The sequence below is a fragment of the Lissotriton helveticus genome, unplaced genomic scaffold, assembly GCF_964261635.1.
Source record: "Lissotriton helveticus unplaced genomic scaffold, aLisHel1.1 SCAFFOLD_1114, whole genome shotgun sequence".
Classification (NCBI taxonomy): domain Eukaryota; kingdom Metazoa; phylum Chordata; class Amphibia; order Caudata; family Salamandridae; genus Lissotriton; species Lissotriton helveticus.
In genome coordinates, this window is record NW_027611751.1 from 123,864 (window position 1) to 150,578 (window position 26,715).

The following is a 26,715-nucleotide window of genomic DNA, read 5'->3' on the forward strand; positions in this document are numbered from 1 at the left end:
GAGAGTCTGACAAAAATATAGTTGGTGGCAAAGATAACCTCCTTTCAGTATTAGCAATTGCGGAAGATACAACCCCTATAGTCTGTTGTAACATGATGTCGATTGCAGTGAGGGGAGGAACCGGTTGGGGAGTGGGTTCTTTTAGTTTAGATTTAGATCTTAAAACAGGCATTCTACCGGGTTTCAAACCTTTCCTCATACTGTATATTGTCGAGGGGATAGAGTCAGTGTGCACATAAAATGTAGAGTATTGTGATGGCAAAATATCCTGACCTTTAGGGCTTGGTGGTCGATGTGAAAGTGAGGGGGCCTGACCTGACCTCCTCTGACCGATGAGGGCCGTAGAGGGCCCGCCCTTTGCCCGGGCGTCCCGCTCGCGTCCCGCGACGCTGAGGGCTCGCTGAATTTGTAGCCCCTCCTGGCGCATCTAGCGCGTCAGGGAACGCGCCGCCGCAAAGGCTGCCGGGATTTGAAGTCCCGGAGCGGCGGCGGCGTGCCTGGTGGCGGCGGTCGCTGTTGATGAAGTTATTTGGCGTGGCGTGGACCTGCAAGACTCCTCTTGTGCCTCGATCCTAGCGTTTGCTTGCCAGGTAAGAGATTGATTCCCCCCGCTCCACCGAGGGCTCGCTGAATTTGTAGCCCCTCCTGGCGCGTCTAGCGCGTCAGGGAACGCGCCGCTGCAAAGGCTGCCGGGATTTGAAGTCCCGGAGCGGCGGGGGCGTGCCTGGTGGCGGCGGTCGCTGTTGATGAAGTTATTTGGCGTGGCGTGGACCTGCAAGACTCCTCTTGTGCCTCGATCCTAGCGTTTGCTTGCCAGGTAAGAGATTGATTCCCCCAGTTCCATAAGCAATAGTGGTGGAAGGTGTCACGCGTGACCTGGGGCAACATCCGATTCAGCACATCCAGTTTCATTTTTTAAGTATTTGACACAATATTGAATTTATAACCTTTGTTTTTTATGATCATGAGTCACCAGAATACTAAAAACGTGTCTTTTATTTTCAGGGTCAATTAAGTATTTGTCACCTGCTTGGAAGCTCTGTTCATTGTTCAGTATTTGTCATTGATCTCCACGTATGGCTGGTTTGGGTCTGCCCCCGCATCGTTCCCGATAACTCGCACAGGTAAGGAGCTTGTAGCAGCAACATGATAACCTCATTCTCGTATGTAAGAATTGCGCTCCGAGGCAGGTATCCGGTCATTTCTGTGAAACAAGCAAGCGCCAATATCTGCTATGTACATTTGTTAAAATAAAACACAATCGAATCACAGTATACTGTTCCGGAGGTCGCAGACACCCTAGGAAGCATGTGCTTTTAAGACAAGTTGCATTCACTCACCTGAAGGTGACATGCTTCATCGTTGGGCTATACTCCTCACCAGGCCGGCGCTACAATGCCTGGCGAGCACCACAAGAAGGCACTTTGTTGGAGATCTTTTATTAAGTACGCCGGATGAGCATAGAAGGACAGAGGATTTTGTGCCATAAGATGTGAGATTGGTGAAAGTCTGAATATAAGATCAACTATCGACCAGTTGCCGCAATATAGTTAATGTGATCATCCTGGTCCATGTTGAGGTTCAAAACAGTGGCAGAGAAATTGAGGAACTCATGGCCCCTATCACTGTGTGAAAGTGTTGATCACCTATGGACCTGCTGGTAAGATGGGGTCTATACTTCAGGTCAACGTTTTTCATGCCTTGTGTAGTCATGGAGCAATCTGTTGGCATTTCATCAGGACCAAATATGGAAAAACGAGTAAATGTGACCTAATCTTCTCCACAGCGTGAGGAGCTCTGTAACCCAAAGCCCTGCACCGTGCATAGGTGATAAGGTGCCTATTACCATCTTACTACCACAGGTGAGCGCTGCCTAACAGAGTGCACTAGATACGGTAACCCTCCTAAAATTCAGTATATATTGACTTGTCCAATAGCAAGGACGCCGCATCAGAGGGCACCTGGTTTGAAAAGCACATGCTTCCTAGGGTGCCTGCATTCAGTTAGAGATAATGTCTGTAGGACTGAACCTCCAGAACAGTATACTGTGAGTTGATTTATATGAAGAATGTGTATACTGGACTGTCATTTTCCTCAGCATCTCTTGTGCTATGTAAAATAAAACACAACACATCGGAAGGCCAACACATCTATCATACATTTAATGCAAAAATAGCAAAAGGCCAAGCAAACTAACAAGTGACAATTGTCTTTGCAATGGACGAGAGCATCCACCCTAAAGCAAGTTGGAGTATATAATGCTAATGCTACACAATGTATTTTTATGCACTTTTCTCCTAATACAAGTCAATGAAACATGAACACGTGATAGAAGCAGTTACTGAAACAACACTAATGAGGAGGAGGCAGGATCTTCTCTCGAGAGGAATGTGAGGAGTCCATGAGATGCAGATAAAAGACAGAACAGGAACCAAGTTTCTGATCCCATGTAGGCTGCACAGCCACGTGAATGAATTAATCCAATCAATTAATGCTTTCTTCTTTTTACTTCGCTTAATCCTTTTTTACTCAATTTCTTTTTAACCATTTTTCATTTGCTTCAATCCATTTTATTCATTCTACTTCCAAGATGAAACGTTCCCAAAAACACAGGAGAGGTGGTTGCCATATGTCACGTTTTTTTTATTGTTATTAAAAAGCCCAATGCATTTCGGGAGATTTCCCTTCGTCGGGGGCATCTAAAAAACAAGCAAATTCATGTGCATTACCATCAACGTACTTTACACACATGTCTTTAAAATATATACATTCTTAATATGTTTTGTACACAAACAAAAAATGTCCATGAAACGTACTGCAAACAGAATAGCACTCCACATTTTGATAGTCATCAAGTTGCACTCAGCGTTGAACTTATACCCCTCCGTAGCTAGCCCTCTTGCCAAACAACAATCATACTTTGCAATATGCTGCCCCATACATGTGGCGCTACCTTGCGTCATCTCACCACCCCAAGCTGTTACCTGTTCCTAGGCGTTATTCTTATGCCCTCAATAGCCATTGCCTATCTTTAACAAAACCCTGCTTCATAATACACTGCCCTGTATCTGTGAGGCTCAATTTCGTCATCGCAACAACCCTCACTTCTACCTGCCCTTAAGTCCACTTCAATCATATTAGGCTTACCGTGACATATGCTGAAACGATTGTCACACCATCCTACTTGGCAAACTGCCCACTCTTGCTGAATTGACCGTGTAAACTTCTTGACAATTTAGTCCGATGTTCTGCACTGCTACAACCCGCATCTTGTTAGCAATTATATCGGTCTTAATTGTTACGTACTACGTGATTTTATGTCATCCTTCCCACTCTGAAATCAGGTGTTTCCGATCGAACCAGGTCACAGTCAAATTGCTCTCGTTGTTTGTGAAGAACATCATTTGTTATCTGTTGCATTTACAGCAATGCAGATTAACTTACACATCCATTTGTTTACACCTGGGAGTCGTAGCTGCATACTTGCAAAATAGACAACACCTATCTCTCTTCAGAGTACCAGTGATTAAAGCCTTCATGGAAGGATTAAATAGGGTTATACCCCCAAGTATTCCCCCTGCTCCAGAGTGGAATTTAAACATAGTCCTTACAAGGCTAATGGGCCCACCTTTTGAACCAATGCACAAATGTCCGTTACAATTCCTATCATGGAAAGTTGCTTTCCTCAGAACGATAAACTCACTAAGGAGAGTTGATGAACTTCAGGCATTACCTATACAAGAGCCTTTCTTTCAACTTCACAAAGATTGAGTGGTTCTACGTACCAATCCTAAATTTCTCCTTAAAGTAGTTTCCGCGTAGGGGTAATTCGTGTGCGATATCAAATTAAAATAACATAACATTAGCATTTTTATTATTAATTTAACCATCGTAATTCTTGTAAAGAATTTATGTGCTGCAATTATAATAATGCAAAAGACACACAATTGATGGACGGAATGCAGAACAAATCAAAACATTCACCCTAAATCAAGAGATCTGGGTAAATCCATCATTATTTTGCTCACCATGCCACCCCAGTTCAGACATGGCCATATGCGAATCAGTCTTGACCCTGTGCCTCATGGGAACAGTCCAACCCGAACTGCAATGATAATAGAAGCAGATAAAAGTAATTAGCAAAATAAGCACATTGAACAGAATAAATTGTTCCACCATCTTTCTAAAACATTGTACATATGCAAGCGTATAAAAACTGTATATAGCGTTTTCCTACTATGCTTTCCCGTGTGTGTGTCTGTGTGTGTCTGTTGGTCTCTGTGTTTCTGTCTCCCATTCCCTGTAGGGAAAGTATGTAGCTCCCCATTGTAGAAGAGTCGGTCAAGAGGGAGCACACTGCATTGAATAATTTCTTGGTATGTACTTTTTATTAGTATTACAGGAAATCACAATGATTGATTGTCTCTGTTATATTCTTCTTTCCCACAGGGTCTTCCTCTTCAGTCCCTTAGGTGAGCCTCGGCCGCCGTCGTCCCTCGGACAGAAGTAAAAGACCCAGGTAAGTGTTTTTGCTTTATGGTTTAGTCAAGGGAGGATGTGAGGGATAAATAATAGCTATGCATAAATGTCAAGGGAGGGTGTAGAGGTTGGAGCAACCAAAACAAAAAGAGTAGCCGATGATTTCTGCTCTTGTCTTTGTTTCCATCTCACTTATTTCCTTTTCCTTTGGTCCCTTTTACCCCTCAGCCTCCCCTCCCGTCCCTCTTTGACTCAGCCCCTTTCCAAAAGCCCCGAAGACGCCCACGCACCTGGAAGAGCCATGTCCCTCCGGGGCCATGGCGTGGTGACTCCGTGTCCTTCAGTGAGGTCTGGTCTTCTGCTTCGGCTTTCCCTCCTCCGCCAGGTTCGGGTGTTCTGCTCGCCGACAAGCTGTGACCTCCCCTGGGCTCCGGTTCTCTCTCTCGTAAGGCTGTTAGTCCTTCTCTGTCTTTCCGGTCTTCCCCGCTGGTTTTTCCGCCTCGCGTTCCCATGCCGCGTGTAGCTGGACCAACTACTGACCAACCTGACGCGCTCTCCGCCCCCGCCTTCTTCAAGTGTGTATCCTCTGATGTCCGTCCTCAGCTCCGGCTTAAAGGGGCCGCCTGCCGATTCCCCTCTCTCCACTTCTTGATAACAGCAAATCGGACAACTGGTAAAAGGGGACTGTGAATATAGGAGGGGAGAAATATATGAAGGGATGGCATGGCATTCCTTATCCTCTATCCCATTGTCTACCACAGGGGCTACCTGACACACCCCACACACACCCAAAATAGCTTATCCTAAAAACCCACCTCCCAAAAACAAGATACCAAACAAAAGGAAAATCTTAGGAGCTTCAGGTGATGTCCCTCGTGTCTGATTACTGGTGTTTGTTTAGGTTTACAGAAGTCCAGATGTTACATAGCAGACCTTGTCTATGCATGCCGTGTATTTTTCATTCATTATTGTAGTGTTTATGTAATCCACTCATCGCATGCCAGAAGGGAGATGTATTTGGCTACAGTTGTTTATATAGCGCCAGACTAGATCTGATCTGTGTCTCCTGCTCCACAGCTTGTACCCGTAAAAGTGCATCAATGTCTCCTTCCCTTGGAAGAAAATCCACTTGTATTCCAGTTTAAGCATATTTATTCTCATAGAATCACTTTCAAAATCCACTGTTCCGCAAGTACATTCAAATTCAGTCTGCCCCAATTCATTTTGGGGGTTCTCCCTTCATCAGGGTAAGCATGTGAGGAATCTATCTTGTATGTTGTATGCAGAAAATAGTGACATAAGAATTAACTTGCAATGCAATCTGATCCTACAGATACATAAATTATTAGTTTACAACATGTCCTGGTAGAGCCTAACCGCATGTCTGCGTTTGTGTTATTCCAGGGTCTCCACCTTTTTCAATAGTGAGAGCTACTTCTGATCGAGGAGAATCATCCTGATCGACTGCCTTTATCACGTGGCTTTGCTAAGGGTAGATAAATGCCAAGCAACTGAATTGCTGCCCCTAGAGCGCCCAGTCTTGCTGCAGTGAGCACATTGCATTTGTAGCACTGGGTTAGGAAAGGTTTACCTGTAGGGCCCCTAAGCCTTTGTAGCACTGTTAGGTTTACCTGTGGGACCCCAAGCATTTATGGTACTGGTAGGAACGGTGTATCTGTGGGGTCCCCAGGGACGCGTTATGTTAATTTTATTCTTATTAAGGAATCACATCTGAGAGGTCATGCAATACATGGGATGGCATTGTTCTCTCTGAGTGAGAGTGAAGACAGAAGACTTCTATCATCTGGTGAGTTGCCCTCCTGTTCATTGGCTCTTGTCCAGATCCTGGCCCTGGTTTAACAATTCAAGATTAATGTTCAGTAGTGGCAGTCACAATATAAGGACAGTGAGCAAGACCTGCTGTAGAGTTTTCGCTGTCCTAGGAAATATACGTGCGCTGATTGCAGTGTCCGATTTATTAAAAATTGCACACAGAGTACCCCTTAGAGGGGTCCCGTAAAATCTACCACTCCTTAGTGTGGTTACCGCCTGAGCCAGCCTGCTACCACCAGAGTGTATTCTGTCCTCATGGGGTAGAGTGCCTGTGCACTTCGAGGTCAATACCAATGCCTTTCCTGGGTGGAGGTGCTCACACCTCCCCCTGGTCAGGAAGAGCCATCTGTGGCAAGGATTTTCAAAGGCCTTGCCGCCTTTGTAATGCGGCCCCAGCCTCTCCTGTTAGAGGGAGCAAGCGATCTTCCTGTCCTCACCCCCTTTTAGGCGCAAGGACAGGTGGGAAACCTTAGATACAACAGGAGGTGCAACCCCCGCTCCCTCTGTTAACTCCATCCCTCAGGTGCTGGAGGCGAGGTGAAGTACACTTTGTAGTGCCCACCATCTTGAAGATGATGGGACTTATCCAATCAGGGCTAGGACTATGTCCCCTTCCCACAGGAGGTGGGCATGATAAGAGGGTGTAGACACCCCATGAGAGGGGCCCATTAGCCTCTACCTGTCACTCCCTTTTAACACCCTTAAATCAAGATTTTAGGTGGCATCCCCAGACCCTGAATTTCAGTTCTTGGCGACCTAAGGGCACTGCAGCCTTCTCTGCTGGTGAGGATCTGTAGAGAACTATTTTCTTGGTCCCAGTCCTACTGGCCTGTCTGCATCCCTGGATGATCCAGAACCAAAAGTCAAGTCGTCTTGCAGCCCAGCGACCTCCAGAACCTTGGGAGGACTACCTGCCTTTGATAAAGGGCAATTTAGTTTTATGTAGTGGGATTTGGCCAGGGAGTGTCAGGACAAGCCAAGCTATGTTACTCACTCTATATTTGCAGACTTTGTGTTTTTGGTCTAATCACTCTCACTAATGTGCACCGTATTTTCGGTGTCAACACCATCGATTGAGCACTTGTTCAATAAAAAGAGATTTACAAAGTACCTGTGTCTTGGCAAGATAAGCAGTATGCTGGTCATTTAAAATTAGACAAAAATGAGTTCTGACACCCTGAATGGCCTCAACCCAATCGCCATCGCCAAGCGTGCCTAGATCCCTCTCCCACACAGCTCTGCGCATCCCCAAGGCATCCAGAGAATTGTAGATCAACTTCCTATAGATGGTTGAGATTGCTTTTTCGGTCAGGAGATCAATTAGTAGCTGGTCCTCCAGTAGGGATGCATCAGGCAACTGCCCCCCTTCCCGGATGTGACTTTGCAGAGCGTGGCCACCTGCAAATGCCAGAACTGTTTTTAGTCACCTAATTTATACTTTTGTTGTAGCATCGTGAAGGACACAAGCACCTGTCCCCTTCACACATCGCCCGGCCGCTCTAATCTAATCAATCCCCATTTTGTGAAGCCCTGCAATACTCCAGCTGCACTTAAGAGATCACCATCATACAGTGGAGTAATTTCAGTCAGCTTACCTTCCCAGCCGAAATACCTGGTAGCCTCTTTCCACACCTTTACCAATGTTTGGGTATGAGTAGGCAGGGTGCACTCATACTTTCTTCGATACAGCACCAGGGTGGGGAAACCTCTCTTGTCCATGGCCAAACTATCTACCCGGTAAGCAGGATCCTCACAGTCCGCAAAAACCCAGTTGTTGACTGCCACCAGCTGCGTGACCCAGTAATACTTGTGAATGCTCCGGACCGCCAGTCCACCATAATAAACTCCCTCTGCAACTTACTCAGCGTGACGTGCCACCATCCCACAACAGGAGCCGAAGTTCTCAGACTATCTTTTGAAAAAAAATGACTGGTGGGATCTTAAAGGACGTTGTTTGCACAATGTACAAGAGACCCTGGAGGGTCATCACTTTAAATAGGGCCACCCAGCTTAGTAAGGAGAGCGGGAGCGCCCGCAAGTGTGGGGCATCCCAGCTTATTTCGGGAGTATGTTCCTGCCTGTGCTCTCATGTAATGAACACAACCAAATATTTAAAGCCATGTAGTGCCACCCTAACTGTGCACCTAGAGTGCAGCCGCAGGGTCCCTGCCACCAGCAGGAATATTAAGGACTTCTTCCAGTTGATATTATCTCCTGAATAATCTCCAAGTACGTGAAAAATGTGTAGGATTCGTTCACTCGAGAAGGCTGGCTACGTGTCATACAACAAAACGTCTGAGTAGACGGAGATTCTCACATCCCACTCCTGATCAACTGGAATACCCCATATGAGAGGTCCTAGTGAACCCAAACATGTGTGAAGAGCATAGGAGACAAGGAACATCCCTGTCGGACGGCAAAGACTCGGTAGACTGTATTATTGAGGCGCATACTCGCTAGAGGGGCCACATACAAGAGCTTAACAGCAGCGCCACTGGTACAGCAAAGGAATCCCCTATTGCATATGGTACTCCATTAAGGTGTCGGAGATTTAAGCGCATTCCCTGGTGTGGCATAAAGCCCGATTGATCAGGATGAACCACTGTTCCAATTACTGTCCGCAGGCAGATCGCCAGGGCGTTCGCAAGGACCTTAGTCTCAATATTAAGCAGGGAGAAAGGTCTATAAGACCCACACTCAGTTGCTGGTTCGTCCTTTTTGGGATGACCACCACCTCAGACGTTCTTTGGTCCTCCGGGAGACACCCTGAAACCTACTCTGGAGGCTCTCTCTGATATTATCCATCATGCTTTTATATAATTCTAACGGGAGCTCATCAGGCCCCGTCGCTTGCCCTGTTTGCAAGGCTCCTATTGTCTTATTTATTCAGTCTACTGTCAGGTCTTGGTCTGGTGCGTCTCGGTCCGCATTCATTAGCATTGGCAGGGTCAGGTCTTTCAGGGAGTCTCTCCCAGTATTTCCGTCCCCTTGTCAGTGTCCTCAAGGATCCAGTTCCGTCCTTTGTCTTGTCTCTCTAACCATGTAAGCAACTCATTGGCTTTATCACCAACAACATAGAGACAATGCTGGGTAGCCAGCGCAAGACTGCACGCTATTTTCCATTAGTGCTCTTAATGTGTGCTGCTTCAGTCGATGGTGTAATGGGAGAAAATTGATTCCCCACTTGCCAACCCAACCTCCAGGAAAGCACATTCCTTGTCCTGAGCCTCGCACTTCAATTTACGTTCCTTCGACATTCTCCCAATCAAGGCTTGTGTATGGCCGCGAATCACTGCCTTAAATTCACCCTATAGCATGCAAGCTGATTCAACAGGCCGCCCGTTCTCCTTAAAATAGAATTCTGCTCTATCTCTCATACGAGCTTTGTACGTCTTGTGTTTTAAATATCACGGATCAACCCTAGGGGGTAGGATGAAGTCCACAACCGGACCATCGAGTTGCACCTCCACCAGCGAATAGCTTCGAGGCCTTTGACTGTTGTGTGGCGGCCTTCTCTTCCACCCCTAACGATCTTTCTCTACTGATGAGGGAAGTTATCCCGAAACCCGAGACATGTCTCGGGCGATATCCTAAAACCCGGGACATGTATCGGATCTGGATATATGACGTTACCACGCGTTCTTTTACCACGCAGACCATTACCACGCATTTTTTACAACGCAGGACCCTTTACCACGAATACCTTTACAACGCAATACACTACAACGCAGGTACTATTACAAAGCATACCATTACAACGTAAGTATAGGTAAGTAAATAATATGGTAAAATAATGTAATTATTAATAATATTTTTTTTAAATTAATAAATTATTATTTTAATATTTAATATTTTAATTATTTATATTAATATTTATTTATTAATTTTTAAATATATATGTTAAAAATACCCCTGTACCCCAAAACCCAAACCCAGCCCTAAAACCTAAAAATACCCCTGAACCCCAAAACCCAAACCCAGCCCTGAACCCTAAAAATACCCCTGTACCCCAAAACCCAAACCCAACCCTGAAACCTAAAAATACCCCTGTACCCCAAAAACTGAAAACTGACCCTGAACCCTAAAAATAGCCCTGTACCCCAAAAACTGAAAACTGACCCTGAACCCTAAAAATACCCCTTTACCCAAAAACTGAAAACTGACCCTGAACCCTAAAAATACCCCTTTACCCAAAACTGAAAACTGACCCTGAACCCTAAAAATACCCCTTTACCCAAAAACTGAAAACTGACCCTGAACCCTAAAAATACCCCTTTACCCAAAAACTGAAAACTGACCCTGAACCCTAAAAATACCCATTTACCCAAAACCCAAACCTAAAATATTTTAAATAAAATTATATACTTACCAATACTTACGTTGTAATGGTATGCGTTGTAAAGGTATCTGCGTTGTAAATACCTGCGTTGGAATGGTATGCGTGGTAAAGGGTCCTGCGTTGTAAAAGTTGCGTGGTAAAGGTAGGTCGTGGTAAAAGTTGCGTGGTAAAGGTTGTATACCATCGGGTCTAGAGATTCATCAGTCCAACAAGTACCGACTTGCACCCACCTGGGTGATCCACTAAAGAACTACAAGTACCAGAATCCCGAGGGGCGATCCGGAGGAGGGGCTAGCGGTGTGCGCTCCATTGATGACTAAACACAATATGGCTCCCTTGAGCTTTGGGCCGACGGGCTCTTGGACGACGCACCTGCGTGCCGGTTCTGGCATCGAGGCCTTTGACTGTTGTGTGGCGGCCTTCTCTTCCACCCCTAACGATCTTTCTCTACTGATGAGGGAAGTTATCCCGAAACCCGAGACATGTCTCGGGCGATATCCTAAAACCCGGGACATGTATCGGGTCTAGAGATTCATCAGACCAACAAGTACCGACTTGCACCCACCTGGGTGATCCACTAAAGAACTACAAGTACCAGAGTCCCGAGGGGCGATCCGGAGGAGGGGCTAGCGGTGTGCGCTCCATTGATGACTAAACACAATATGGCTCCCTTGAGCTTTGGGCCGACGGGCTCTTGGACGACGCACCTGCGTGCCGGTTCTGGCATCGAGGCCTTTGACTGTTGTGTGGCGGCCTTCTCTTCCACCCCTAACGATCTTTCTCTACTGATGAGGGAAGTTATCCCGAAACCCGAGACATGTCTCGGGCGATATCCTAAAACCCGGGACATGTATCGGGTCTAGAGATTCATCAGTCCACAAGTACCGACTTGCACCCACCTGGGTGATCCACTAAAGAACTACAAGTACCAGAGTCCCGAGGGGCGATCCGGAGGAGGGGCTAGCGGTGTGCGCTCCACTGATGACTAAACACAATATGGCTCCCTTGAGCTTTGGGCCGACGGGCTCTTGGACGACGCACCTGCGTGCCGGTTCTGGCATCGAGGTGAGGAAAATTGAATTTTGCCCTGCTATGTGTCCCCTACGTGTTCCCCATCATGTAATATATATGCATGATCTCCATGCATTTTCCCTCCATGGCCGAAAATAAAGACGCCTGTGCAGTTGCGTCCAACATTAATATGTCAGTTATCCAGTCCTCCGTGAAAGCAACGTGAATTAGGCTTTTAGGCCTATGTTGCCAACGTCTTTACATGGTGCACGTTAAATCATCGAGATGCACCCGTTTCTAAGGCTCCACAGGGCCCGGACACAAGATCCAGGCCTCAAGCCTCCTGAAACGTTCCGAGAGATGCAGCCCCGCCCGCATCCCTGACCCTTCCCTTACTTCCTGCCAAGCAACGCGGTGCCCGGCTCGGCCTGGCCTGCTTGCCAAGAATATATTATGCCTACAGTTATCTGTTCAGCTCCCCGGAGCCACATTCCTAGCTAACGAACAGGATAAACATATCCGTCTACAGTCCAGTCTTTCTGTCTCCATGCAAGTGATTTACTGAATCAGTATCCATAGAAGATTCATAGCCCACGCAATACATAAAGAAATATATGCATACACTAGCCTTTGCCCTGATGACTTTTAGAATCAAGCAACATGTACTCCAAACACAAGATATCAGATACGCTATAGGTACAGGTCGTTCTGACATCCCAGACTTCAGTCTCCTCTACTAGTGCTAGAAGTCAGCGCCCCCCAGCCCTCCCCAGTTACACGTCATGACTCGTTTTGCGCGCACCAGTAGGTTAAAGGTTCCAGCTGCCCATGAAACCCCCTCCATGTGTCCACCCACTTATGACACTTCTGTGACGTCTACATCACACACCTCCGTGCACGCCCTGTGCACGCCTTCTTTTACGCCCATATGTTCTTATCTTTCTTTTTTCACTTGTTACGCCTACTGTATTCAATGCAACTGTACGGTTCTACTATATATATTGTATGATGTTAATGAAATGTTGAATGTCCCTTCCTGAACCTTAGTAGGTGATGGAACCCAATGTCCATTGGCTCGAGCCACTTAATTAAAGCCCGTATGACTCAGATACCACGGACTCTGCCTCTCATTTATTGAGCTGTTCTTATAATCATTTAATGCATAGAAAAATAGTCCCGGTAATTATTATTTACCACAGAGGCCTTTGACTGTTGTGTGGCGGCCTTCTCTTCCACCCCTAACAATCTTTCTTTACTGATGAGGGAAGTTATCCCGAAACCCGAGACATGTCTTGGGGGATATCCTAAAACCCGGGACATGTATCGGGTCTAGAGATTCATCAGTCCAACAAGCACCGACTTGCACCCACCTGGGTGATCCACTAAAGAACTACCAAGTACCAGAGTCCCGAGGGGCGATCCGGAGGAGGGGCTAGCGGTGTGCGCTCCATTGATGACTAAACACAATATGGCTCCCTTGAGCTTTGGGCCGACGGGCTCTTGGACGACGCACCTGCGTGCCGGTTCTGGCATCGAGGCCTTTGACTGTTGTGTGGCGGCCTTCTCTTCCACCCCTAACGATCTTTCTCTACTGATGAGGGAAGTTATCCCGAAACCCGAGACATGTCTCGGGCGATATCCTAAAACCCGGGACATGTATCGGGTGTAGAGATTCATCAGTCCAACAAGTACCGACTTGCACCCACCTGGGTGATCCACTAAAGAACTACAAGTACCAGAGTCCTGAGGGGGCGATCCGGAGGAGGGGCTAGCGGTGTGCGCTCCATTGATGACTAAACACAATATGGCTCCCTTGAGCTTTGGGCCGACGGGCTCTTGGACGATGCACCTGCGTGCCGGTTCTGGCATCGAGGCCTTTGACTGTTGTGTGGCGGCCTTCTCTTCCACCCCTAACGATCTTCTACTGATCGTGAAGTTATCCCGAAACCCGAGACATGTCTCGGGCGATATCCTAAAACCCGGAACATGTATCGGGTCTAGAGATTCATCAGTCCAACAAGTACCGACTTGCACCCACCTGGGTGATCCACTAAAGAACTACAAGTACCAGAGTCCCGAGGGGCGATCCGGAGGAGGGGCTAGCGGTGTGCACTCCATTGATGACTAAACACAATATGGCTCCCTTGAGCTTTGGGCCGACGGGCTCTTGGACGACGCACCTGCGTACCGGTTCTGGCTTCGAGGCCTTTGACTGTTGTGTGGCGGCCTTCTCTTCCACCCCTAACGATCTTTCTCTACTGATGAGGGAAGTTATCCCGAAACCCGAGACATGTCTCGGGCGATATCCTAAAACCCGGGACATGTATCGGGTCTGGAGATTCATCAGTCCAACAAGTACCGACTTGCACCCACCTGGGTGATTCACTAAAGAACTACAAGTACCAGAGTCCCGAGGGGCGATCCAGAGGAGGGGCTAGCGGTGTGCGCTCCATTGATGACTAAACACAATATGGCTCCCTTGAGCTTTGGGCCGACGGGCTCTTGGACGACGCACCTGCGTGCCGGTTCTGGCATCGAGGCCTTTGACTGTTGTGTGGCGGCCTTCTCTTCCACCCCTAACGATCTTTCTCTACTGATGAGGGAAGTTATCCCGAAACCCGAGACATGTCTCGGGCGATATCCTAAAACCCGGGACATGTATCGGGTGTAGAGATTCATCAGTCCAACAAGTACCGACTTGCACCCACCTGGGTGATCCACTAAAGAACTACAAGTACCAGAGTCCTGAGGGGGCGATCCGGAGGAGGGGCTAGCGGTGTGCGCTCCATTGATGACTAAACACAATATGGCTCCCTTGAGCTTTGGGCCGACGGGCTCTTGGACGATGCACCTGCGTGCCGGTTCTGGCATCGAGGCCTTTGACTGTTGTGTGGCGGCCTTCTCTTCCACCCCTAACGATCTTCTACTGATCAGGGAAGTTATCCCAAAACCCGAGACATGTCTCGGGCGATATCCTAAAACCCGGAACATGTATCGGGTCTAGAGATTCATCAGTCCAACAAGTACCGACTTGCACCCACCTGGGTGATCCACTAAAGAACTACAAGTACCAGAGTCCCGAGGGGCGATCCGGAGGAGGGGCTAGCGGTGTGCACTCCATTGATGACTAAACACAATATGGCTCCCTTGAGCTTTGGGCCGACGGGCTCTTGGACGACGCACCTGCGTACCGGTTCTGGCTTCGAGGCCTTTGACTGTTGTGTGGCGGCCTTCTCTTCCACCCCTAACGATATTTCTCTACTGATGAGGAAAGTTATCCCGAAACCCGAGACATGTCTCGGGCGATATCCTAAAACCCGGGACATGTATCGGGTCTGGAGATTCATCAGTCCAACAAGTACCGACTTGCACCCACCTGGGTGATTCACTAAAGAACTACAAGTACCAGAGTCCCGAGGGGCGATCCAGAGGAGGGGCTAGCGGTGTGCGCTCCATTGATGACTTTGCACCTCCACCAGCGAATGGTCTGAGATTCCCCCTGCTATGTGCGTATTGGCTCTAAAATCAACTTTATGGACAGTCTGGGTGAAAGGATGGTGCAGGCATGCCAGACTACCATGTGCTGTAGACAGGTGCGTCCGGTTCTGATACCCTCTTCCCCTCTAGGGTTCATTTAAGAGTATCATGAATATAGTATAGGTGCAGTTCTGTCACTCCAGTCACCCCAATGCGTATATGCTCTGTCGTAAGCGTCTTGTCCTTCCACAGGATGAGTCTGTCTTGTCTGGGTCTCTTTCCTGTTTCCCGGCACTTGAATGGCACGCCCGAAGACTCGAGAGAGCAGTGACCCACCAGCAGGCTTTTGTGGAGCGCTTTTGTCCTGGATGTAAGGCTGCATACAGTGCACACTCAGGGCACACACTCTGTCTTTTCTTTGCAGTTGCCAGAAGATTAGCAGTCCCAAGGTAGCAGTCACACCTGGCCTGTCTGTAAGTGCAGCCCCCTCTGGAGGCCCGACCGTCAGCAATTGAGCCCACACTGTGGCCGGCTGGACCACAGGCGTAAGCTCAGACAGGGTGTTCGACACTTGGATAGTTGTAGTCCCTCATGGGCATCTGACAAAGAGTAGTCAGAAATTCAGCAGCTAAAAGCCCAACACATGCTCTCCAGGAAGCTTGTAGATTCAGACCCTGTTGTGTTAGGAATTTGGCAAATGCAACCTTGAACACGCCGTTGGCAGCACACAATCGTCCTACTGGGCCTCAACAATCACTTTGTCGTAGAGTTTTATTTTCTTCCTTGAACTGTTGGGAGAGTCTTGGCGGGGCGGGAAGTCCCTCAGACTAGCTGGTCTTGCTGGATGGCTTTCCGGCCTGCCCTTAACGAGGATGTGTCGGACCTTGCTTCTTCCAGGACAGCCTTGTCCTCCTGCTGGATAGTCAAACTCCCTTCCCTTTCTTACCAGACAGGCAGGCTTCTAGGCAGACTTCTAGGCTCTTCAGGACAGATACACAGCTTCTCCATTAAGTAATTCAGCCTGCAGGTGCAGGTGATGTCCCCTCAACTAGATAGGCTGACACCATCCCTGGTGTCCCAGCAGGCACCTGCGTACTTTGTAGAGCACATTATTCCTTGGTAACAGAGGACTTTGAACTATGGTATAAAAGAGGGATAGATGGTCCCACTTGCATACACAACTGGCAGGCAGGAGATGGTGTTTACTCTGTCGCACTCTCACATTGCATTTATGCTACGCACACCAACACCCTAAACATGCACTTGATGTTATCGCAAAGTCTGGGCACAGGTATAGAAATGGAGCATTACATGGGTGTGTCAGTAGGAAGCCACTCCACTGACCATGATGCAAAGATCTAATCAGGCTATTGATCCTTACAACAGGGTGCATTGCCATCACCGCTCTAGCTGTTAAACCCATGACAGTCCTCTGCCTTATCTTATCTTATCTTAGGTGCAATTTATAAAGCGCACTGACGCCGAGGCTTCCTGGCGCTGGCTGCCTTAAATGAGGGCACACTGGGTGTGACCCTCCAGGTCACAGGACCGGTCCAAGATCTCTCATAGTCCCTTGTTAGAAGTTGCACAGTACTGGGGTCGCAGAAAAATCTCACGTAATGGGTTTGTGGTAGATTTATCCCAGTAACGTGCAGTTACAGTTTTGACGCCATGTACTGGGGAGTTGCCACGAGGAACAGATTCTTCTGCCTGTCAAACCACATGCCATTCACTATTTCATACTGTTTTTCTGCTTTTATTTACCACTTGTTTTAAGCAGGAGGTAGATATATGCATGTGGTTGGTTGGGGGGGAGATTGGCGAAGCAGGGGAGGGAAGGGGAAAGATATTTCTAACAGAGGGAAGAATTGTGTGTTTCCCCCAGTTAGTAAAAAAACAACATAAGTCTTGGCTGCTTGTGCTGCACCGAGTCTTGTGGGTCTTTTCAGTCTAATTTTTCTGTCTGAAAAAAAATTGTGTCCTGTTTTTCTAAATCCAGGTGCAGACAAGCCTAACGACTGATAATCAGGTGGAATAAAATGAACACATGAAAATACCCTTGATTCATACTCTGGACCATAGTTGAGGGATAGGTCTAGGCATAGTCCTCGCAACACACAATAGATTTGCGTGCGGCAGAGGCCAGAGCTCAAACGTCAGGTTACCAGATACAAGTAGGTGGTAACTTAGGGCAGGGGGAAACGCCTGTTGTCCGTGGAGGGGAAATTCCCATCCTAGAAATCTACATTAAAAATTAATTAATAGTATTCTATTTTCAATATCTTTTTGGTGCCAGTCCATATGACTTTAATGTCTGCTTTTGGGATTCTATGTTACAAGTCCATAGGGTACATGTATCCTTTCTGAGCTTAATAAAATGTTGGAAATTCTACAAATCCTCACTCCTACATCCAAGTACTCTCAGGCTACCATTCTACACTCTGCTCTGTCTGAAGAACAGCTCAACACTTTCAATATTCTGCAATTCTGCATTGATATGACTTGTAAATTAATTTTTGGGAATATTTACATGTATTATCTATTTAATTTTAATACTATAGGTGATTGAAATTATGGACGAAGAAAGCAAGATTTAGCACCAGCCAACTGAATGTTAGTGCCATAAGAAGGATTATTTTGAAAAACTGAAGGACATCCAGCATTCTAAGTTTAAACAATTTCCAAAATCTAGGTGTGGCGAGGGAGTGGGAGCTGAGGAAAGTACTATACCTGTAAGTGAAGTCTCTAATTTTGCATTTCGTTAACCCAGAGCAAAGTCATATCTGTCCACACAGCATCAGAAATAATGCCAGAAAGACCAATCACAACATCCTCATCCGAAATATTATCAGAAAGACAAATTGCCTCAGCATGACAGAATAACGTTCATCTAAAGCATGCATGATCTAAAGCCTCATGTAATTCCAGAGTGGAAGCACTCACTGCATAAAAGAAAGATATAACAAAAGGTTTCTTCTGCAAACCATCAAAGAAAAGACACTGATAGAAGACTCCGAAGCTGACACGCTAACATCCAAAAGATTGGAAAATCACCTTTGTTCAACAACCGTTTTTAACCAGTTACGGAAGTTTGAGACTATCTGCCTCGGGATATAACACCCCGACCCACTCTGATCACTCTGGCGAAACCTTAAAATTTCACCACTTTATTATGTTCATGACCATCTCAGATTGTTTCCTTTTTATTGTGTACTGTTCTGCAATTCTATGTAAATCGCCTCAACATTATCTGTTGTGCAGGAGTGATATGTAAAACTGTTAAATATAAAAACTGATTAAATGAGCACCGTTGCGCTATAGCTAATTAAATAAATCCTCGTCTTCAGAACTACAATCCTTAACCTTACACCAAACATAGAAAGGGTAAAAGGAACGGATGTTCTGCGACTGGTGAGCCACAATATTACTGTGCATGTTCTAACGCCCTCAGTTACTGCCATTACAAAAAGGTACTTCTCAGTTTAATCATTAAATACCAAACTAACACCTTATCACTGCATTGATAAGAACCTATACAAATAGATTTGACAAAAACTTCAGTCACAAAATAAGTTGCTGCCGGAGAGGCTATAACCAAAAGACTGTTATCTGCTAGAAACATTTCAACAGGTTTTAAAGGGCTGCATCCAGACATATTTTGCTCAATTCAAGTGTTAAGAAGATTACACACAATTTCTTTTAGAGATAAATGCAGAACATTATCTAAACAAGCCCGACTCTAAAATCGGGTTCACTCTTACTGTGGCATATAAGCAAGAGAAAACTAAATGTAGAGATATTAACTCTAGGAATACACCTTATAAAACACTGGCTGTGAGAACAAATTCAGTGTTAAAACACGCCTCAATCAAAGCAAAATAACCCAAGTTGGGGAAAAAAGTTACCTGTGCCAAAAAAGATTCAGCCATAAATCTCATCTCACTGAATTTGAGAGAATGCACACTGGGAAAAACCTCTCTCCGTGCAAAGTATGCCGAAAAAGTTTCAGCCGTAAATCGTATCTCACTGAGCATATGAGAATCCACACTGGGGAAAACCACTCTCGGTGCAAAGTATGCCAAAAAAATTTCAGCCGTAAATCGTATCTCACTGAGCATATGAGAATCCACACTGGGGACAAACCTTACCAGTGCTCTGAATGCCAGAAAAGTTTCATTTACAAATACAGTCTCACTCAGCATAGAAGAGCCCACACTGGGGATAAACCTTTTCAGTGCTCTGAATGCCAGAAATGTTTCAGTTGCAAAGGCAAACTCACTGAACATACAAGAATCCACACTGGGGAAAAACCTTATCAGTGCTCTGAATGCCAAGAAAGGTTTTGTAACAAACAAAGTCTTTCTCGACATGTAATAACCCACTCTGGCGAACAACCTTACCAGTGCTCTGAATGCCAGAAAAGGTTTAGTTTAAAAGCGAGTCTATATCGACATGTATTAAACCACTCTGTGGAAAAACCTTACCAGTGCTCTGAATGCCAGAAATATTTCAGTGAAAAAAGAGACCTTACTGTACATACAAGGACCCACACTGGGGAAAAACCTTATCAGTGCTCTGAATGCCAGAAAAGGTTTTGTAAAAAACAAAGTCTTTCTCAACATGTATTAACCCACACTGGGGAAAAACTTTACCAGTGCTCTGAATGCCACAAATGTTTCAGTACAAAAAACAATCTCATTCATCATATAAGAACCCACACTGGGGAAAAACCTTATCAGTGCTCGGAATGCCAGAAATGTTTCATTGGCAAAAACAGTCTCACTCGGCATAGAAGAACCCACACAGGAGAGAAACCTTATCAGTGCTCGGAATGCCAGAAATGTTTCATTGACAAAAACAGTCTCACTCATCATATAAGAACCCACACTGGGGAGAAACCTTTTCAGTGCTCTGAATGCCAGAAATGTTTCAGTGTAAAAATCAGACTCACTGAACATACAAGGGTCCACACTGGGGAAAAACCTTATCAGTGCTCTGAATGCCAGAAAAGGTTTTGTAACAAACAAAGTCTTTCTCAACATGCAATGACCCATTCTGTGGAACAACCTTATCAGTGCTCTGAATGCCAGAAATGTTTCAATGAAAAACGCCATCTCACGGTGCATATAAGAAGCCACACTGGGGAAAAACCTTATCAGTGCTCTGAATGCCAGAAATGTTTCAGTTTAAAAAGTAGTCTCACACAGCACATAAGAATCCACACTGGGGAAAACCCTTATCAGTGCTCTGAATGCCCAAAATATTTCAACCGTAAATCACTTCTAACTGCACATGTGAGATTCCACACTGGGGAAAAACCTTATCAGTGCTCTGAAAGCCAGGAAAGGTTTTGTAACCAACACAGTCTTTCTCAACATTCAATAACCCATTCTGTGGAACAACCTTATCAGTGCTCTGAATGCCAGAAATGTTTCAATATAAAAAGTAGTCTCACACGGCACATAAGAATCCACACTGGGGAAAAACCTTATCAGTGCTCTGAATGCCCAAAAGATTTCAAATTTAAATCACTTCTAACTGCACATGTGCGATTCCACACTGGGGAAAAACCTTATCAGTGCATTGAATGCCACAAATGTTTCAGTGAAAAAAGAATACTCACTCGGCATACAAGAACCCACACTGGGGAAAAACCTTATCAGTGCATTGAATGCCACAAATGTTTCAGTGAAAAAATCAACCTCACTCACCATATAAGAACCCACACTGGGGAAAAACCTTATCAGTGCTCCGAATGCCCAAAATGTTTCAGCCGTAAATTTGATCTCACTGCACATGTGAGACTCCACACTGGGGGAAAAACATTATCAGTGCTCTAAATGTCAGAATAGATTCAGAGGTAGTGATGGTTACATGCACCATAAGAAAACACACCATCAAAAATACTTCAGTGCTCCAAGTGCCAGAAAAGCATCGATTTTAAATGCAATCTCACTCTACATAAGCAGACGCGCACAGGGAAAAAACATTACCTATGCTGTGAATGGCAGAAATTCCTATTTTTTGACAGGCACAGCCTCATTAACCATAATCAACTTCATACTGATGAAAACCTTATGAGTACTCTGAATGCCAGAAAAGCTGCAGAGAAAAACGCTATCTCACCATGAGAAACTCCACACTGGAGAAAATCCTTATGCCATAAAAGCTTGAATCTGAAAGACACAGTTATGCTTCATGAGAGATCCCACTCTGGGGAAAAACCTTATGAGTGCTCGAACTGCAAGCAAAGTTTTGGTCACAAATTACTTCTCACTAGTCAGGAGCAAACTCACAAGGGAGAAAAAAGCCTTATGTATGTTCGTAATGTCAGATAAGGTTTATTCACGAATACAATGTCATTTCACATGAGAGAATTCACACTGGACTAAAGCCTTATACAGGAGGGGAAAGCCAGAAACGTTATACTCAGAAAGGAGATATCACTAAACATGAGAAATGCACCCACACCAGGTGAAAAGTAAGGCGTATCTTGAGTTGCAGAAAAGCTTCTAACAACCTGACTTTACATGAGAGAGCACATATTGTAGTTGCAATAGGATTCATCAAGAAATTCTTGCAGGATAACTTAGGTTGCCCACATGCAACCTCCAAAGAAATTTCAGGCCTTGAAAATGTTTTAATTGCAACAAAATCCACAATTTGAGTATCTGAAAGTTACAAAACTCTCAAGGTCTTTACTTGACACAGAGAAGTGTTGTACTTGCAAACATCAACTAATTAACGAAAAATTCACAATATTAATGTCTTAAATTTTCTCCACCCAAAATGTTTCTACTCACACTTGTTTCTTAACCTATGACTGAAATCTAGATTTTCATGATAAGATTAGGCCTAGGCGGTGTTCCGCGAAGAAGAACTCCGCAAAGTGTCAAACAACTCAACCGCTCAACGCAGAGTTCTGCGAGCAGCGGAGTGCGTTAGGGTCAATTTGAAGCGCTTTTTCAGCTAGTAGCACGCTACTCCAGGATCCAAAAAAGATTAGTGGTGAATTAGTGTAGGGAAATAGAAAATGTATTTGAGAGCTGGACATGTTGGTCTGTTAGTTGGGTTGAAAAAGAGAGTGGAGGGATGGAAGAGGGAAGGTTTTGCATTTATAGAGCGCTTGCTACCCCTGATGAAGTGTTGAAGCGCTTTTCAGCAAGTAGCATGCTACTCCAGAACCCAAAAAGATTAATAGATATATCAATTATTGTGGGTAGGTTGTTTTATTATATAAATACAACTGTATGAAAATTCATAAAATTCTGTTGTAAAGTTGTATCCAAAAGGCAAGTATAGTCTCTGATAATAATGTATACAAAGTTGGCTTGCCATCAAGACTGATGCCCCGTAATGTTGATGCAAAGTCATCTGTGCTGGAATATCCTAGACTCTTGTTGAATTGTACCATCCACCTTGTAGGTACTGCTATTTGTATCAGGTTCACGTTGTAGGCAGACACAAACGCCGAAATTGCACTATTTATATTAAGCATAATGTAGGTGAACAGATGACAATAACCACTGTACAAGCTGGAGTAGGTGTTTAGAAGTAGAGTGTCATAGAGGGCAATAAACACTCCACTAACTCTGTCACTAGCTTACTACAGACGAACGCCAAAGTCTTCGTACATGATGAAGCATCAGAGTGCACCCTCTTTCTGCTTCCCATGGGCATTTTGGCTTTTGTTCTACAGAAAAGGCTGCAGACACTTCCGTAGCCCTTTATGTAGCGTGGATCACGTAGAAGAGATTCTAAGCGGGCCTGCTTTCCTTTGCATTGGACATGGCCACGTTCAAATGTGGGAAAACCTTTTGTCTTGCGACTGCACTGTATTACTGACACGGGCGAAAGGGCAAACAAGCAGTCAGGAGGCGCACTGATTGTATACCACCACCTGACAGGATGGTGACAGACCCCAACCACCTGCAGGGGAAACTTGCCACCTCGTTTAATAGCTGCCAGACGGTTTACTTTGTAAGCAGACTGGTGGTTTACAACTGCCCCTACGTTGGGGCACCACAATCCTTTTCCAGCATAATCTAGTGTACTCCCCCTGTGTGACATGACAGCACCCGCTGAAGACTGCACCGTTTTGTAGTCTGGGACAGTGCACCTTCCCTGTAATTCTGAACTGGGCCTTTAAATATGGTACTATTTTTTGTGCCTATTTAATTCAGGTATGCAAAGTATGTGGTACTACTTGTATACTAAGGTAGGACAAGGAAGATTGAATTTCTACGGTGGCAGCAATGTTTTTGTCAAAGTCTTTACGCCCTAAACACCCTCCCGTATCTGAACATAATGAGATTACGTAGATTACACCTCTGCGTGCTTAATGCTGCCATTTGCATTTCAAGACCAGTGATTAATGTGGCTTTATAGATAGATAAAACATATTCATAGGTCACGATTTAAGTCTGCATCTAAAATAAAACTGTAAATTAGGAGAGGTGATAAGTGAGATGTTAAAAGGCAGCCGCTTATCGAGCTGCATTTGTAAGTAGGCCTCCCTATATTATGAGATCTATTCCTGCTTCAGTCCTTAAATGCAATGAATACTTTAATACCCAGGCATGAAGTCATTGTCGAGCTGTTTAAATATCCACCTGTCTCCCCACCTCTTCCCCAATGCATCCTTAACCAGTGGCCTAGCCAGTGTGCCCTGGGCCCTAAGGCAAGAAAGGAAATGTGACACCTGCCCTCTGTTTGGACTGTGGAAAACAGCAATAATCATTGTTCTTTGGGCCCCTCAGGCCTTTGTTTGAACTGTGACAAACAGCAGTTATCAGGGTTCAGTGGGCCTTTAAGGCGTCTGGGACCTGGTGCCACTGCACCTGCTGCACCAATAGACAGCTAAGCCCCTGCCCTTAACAGCTTCTATTCTAGCCCCACTGGTGAACCGAAACAGCCAAGTACTGATCTGGCCATATCTGCAGGCATGCAGCCGCCTCTTCCACTGAAGGGATTTAAGTCGCATGAAAGAAGCATACAGGAAACAAATATTTTCTGAGGCAGTCAACCAACACCTCGTCTGTTCCAACCTGAATCCATTTAAAACCAGGGACGAAAAAACGGTTCATCGTCATCTCTTGCTTATCAAAAGGGTAAAACAGATTCATCTAACATTACAGTGTACCACATTAAAACAATGGTGATCCAGTTTACAAATTAAAACTATCATGCATAAAGAAAGGGTAGCCTTTGGCCAAAATGGCCATTTTCCCTACCCATACTTCTAACACATCTTATACAAAAAAATGCTAACTACATTGTCATCTGGAAATTAGCGCCTACTCATAAATAACAAATGACATTTAGAATTGTCTTTCACTTCAAGCTTTCAAAAGTAAATTGAAATAAAAGCAATATTGATTTTTTTGACATTGTGTACTCTTACCAAAATTTAGAGCATCAATTTTATGACACACCATAGAAAAAAGGAGTTCTTTATATATACTAAACCTCCAGAAACATTTGATTAACCAGTTATAAAGTCACGTCTAGCTTAGTTAGTTTATAGTCTTCTTTTTAAGAGAAATTATTTTACATTGTTACTGGATCTGCCTGGCAAAACACTTATAAGGTCCCAAAGGCGAGACCTATTGGCTATGCCAATGCTTGGTATTGATTGAGTACAATGAGTAGCAGCACTTTTGATTAGGTCCTGAAGAAAGCCGCAAACACCTCTTTGGAGGGTTAATAGGCTGAAACATGTTGACCTCTTATTAACTTTCACTCTGCTGCCCCCACAACCCTGAGCTCATTTTTGTGGTATTGTGTATATCATTCTCTATAACAAAACATGCCTGAACTCCTCCCTCTCAGCGAGGGGGCTGTACCCTGTACTGTAACTAGGTATAACGGTGGGAGGAGGTTCTGAATGAGGAAGCATGCCAACTATGGTGGGTGAGGGAAATCTTCCCTTTAAAGGGATATTTCATCTTAGCTAGGTCTTAATATGCAACAGTAATCCTCATAGACCCAAGGGTTTCTTGATTGTGGTAGAAATACATTTTTACCCCTTCATTGTACGTTTAAGCACAGACCATTGCTTGAAATGTTGTGATCAATGTAGGAAAAATACTCTGTGCACTGAGAAAATGTGTTAAAATAACGGAAAGTTGATAATTGCATTTAATACTTTCTCAAACCTGGATTTATCTAGAAGAGAAGTCTGTTAATTCAAGCAGATTATTAATACCACAAGGTATAACAAATTAGGGGATCTTTATCTGATATCTTTATCAGTAAATTATCTGAAATTAGTGCACATATACTTTTGCAAGTATTATTTCTAAAGATAAGGAAATTCTATATTTGTCTTTTCTGAACTAACTCCAGTGCGTATAACTACAATAACCACCTCTCTCAAAGCAATATTGTGCTTGGTTTAGTGAGAAAGCTAAATGATCTAGGAGAAACCAGGACTGCGCGTCAGTATTTTTCTTAGGAAGCTTTAAGTTAGAGAGTGAAAACACTTTTTAGAATGCCCCAAAAATTGTGACAAAGATATTTCAATATGTTTTACAAAAAGAATAGGTACATTTCATGACAATATGGAAATGGGAAATAAAATAATAGAAACAAATATTTACACCACATGACAAATATATTAGACTACATTTCAGCAATATATAGGAAATACTGAGGTTCATGTATTAATAATCCATTTGGTAAAACTGGTTGCTTGTGGAGTCAGCACACTACTGTGTCTGTGATGGCTTTTAAATAAAGGAATTTTTAATCCACCCCATTTTACTTTCAGATTCACAAATGTCCCCTTGGGTTACTACCTCCTGTTACTGTTTTTCAGCCCACGTATGGTTTCAAAGCTTCATACATACCTTAAGGATGTATTACGTATTTAGAAGAGACACTATTAACATTCCCCTTCCAAATTCTTAATTGTTAAATGGGCTTAGTACATTTCAAAAAGCGGTTTAGCATTTGCAAACTCTGAATTACCGAACCAGTGGATTTTTGAACAATAAAACTCTTGGTACATGAGTCAATTGTTCTCAATTCCCTCCAAATTAAGTTTGCTAATAATGTTAGTTTAATGATAACCGGTGCACGTACCTATTTAGTGTTAGTGTTGCTTCAGATCAAATAAAAACCATCACACATAACTCTTACACAATACTTAAAGACAGAATTTCTGACATCCAGCTTTATTGTTTTGTTAAATATATTTGCAAATGTTGTCACTTAAACAGGAAAGCATCTAAACCGGTCTCTGGACATAACATAGGTTGTAATCATAATCTTTCGATACATTTTCTGAGTTCCAGGAACAATGTGTGTTATCTGTGTTTACTCTAAACAACTATAATAAACATTTTCAATGCTTTTATATTTGATCTGTTTGTACTGGTTTTCTATTGCAGACAATAATCTAGATTTAGACCAAGGATCTATTCCACCCATGGCTTTTAAAACCTATTTATCATTGATCTCTTTTAGTGTTATCACAATTAAAACTGTAATAGAACTGATCTGAGAGATGGACCTTCAAAGTCAATTTATTGAACAAACTATGGAGTTAAAATCTGAATAGATTAGATCCACAA

General features: G+C 44.5%; 1 protein-coding gene across 1 annotated transcript; it reads left to right on the forward strand.

The window, feature by feature from the left end:
* Positions 1–1,003: 1,003 nt before the first annotated feature.
* On the forward strand, positions 1,004–26,626 carry LOC144806649 (uncharacterized). Its single transcript, XM_078672973.1, has 3 exons — positions 1,004–1,124; positions 4,450–4,519; positions 17,701–26,626. Exon 3 carries the CDS (start codon positions 19,096–19,098, stop codon positions 20,977–20,979), a length of 1,884 nt encoding a protein of 627 aa, XP_078529099.1. The 5' UTR covers positions 1,004–1,124; positions 4,450–4,519; positions 17,701–19,095; the 3' UTR covers positions 20,980–26,626.
* Positions 26,627–26,715: the final 89 nt, after the last annotated feature.

Excerpts from the sequence above, each read along its gene's own strand:
- LOC144806649 (XM_078672973.1), top strand. The coding sequence starts at position 19,096 with ATGCACACTGGGAAAAACCTCTCTCCGTGCAAAGTATGCCGAAAAAGT.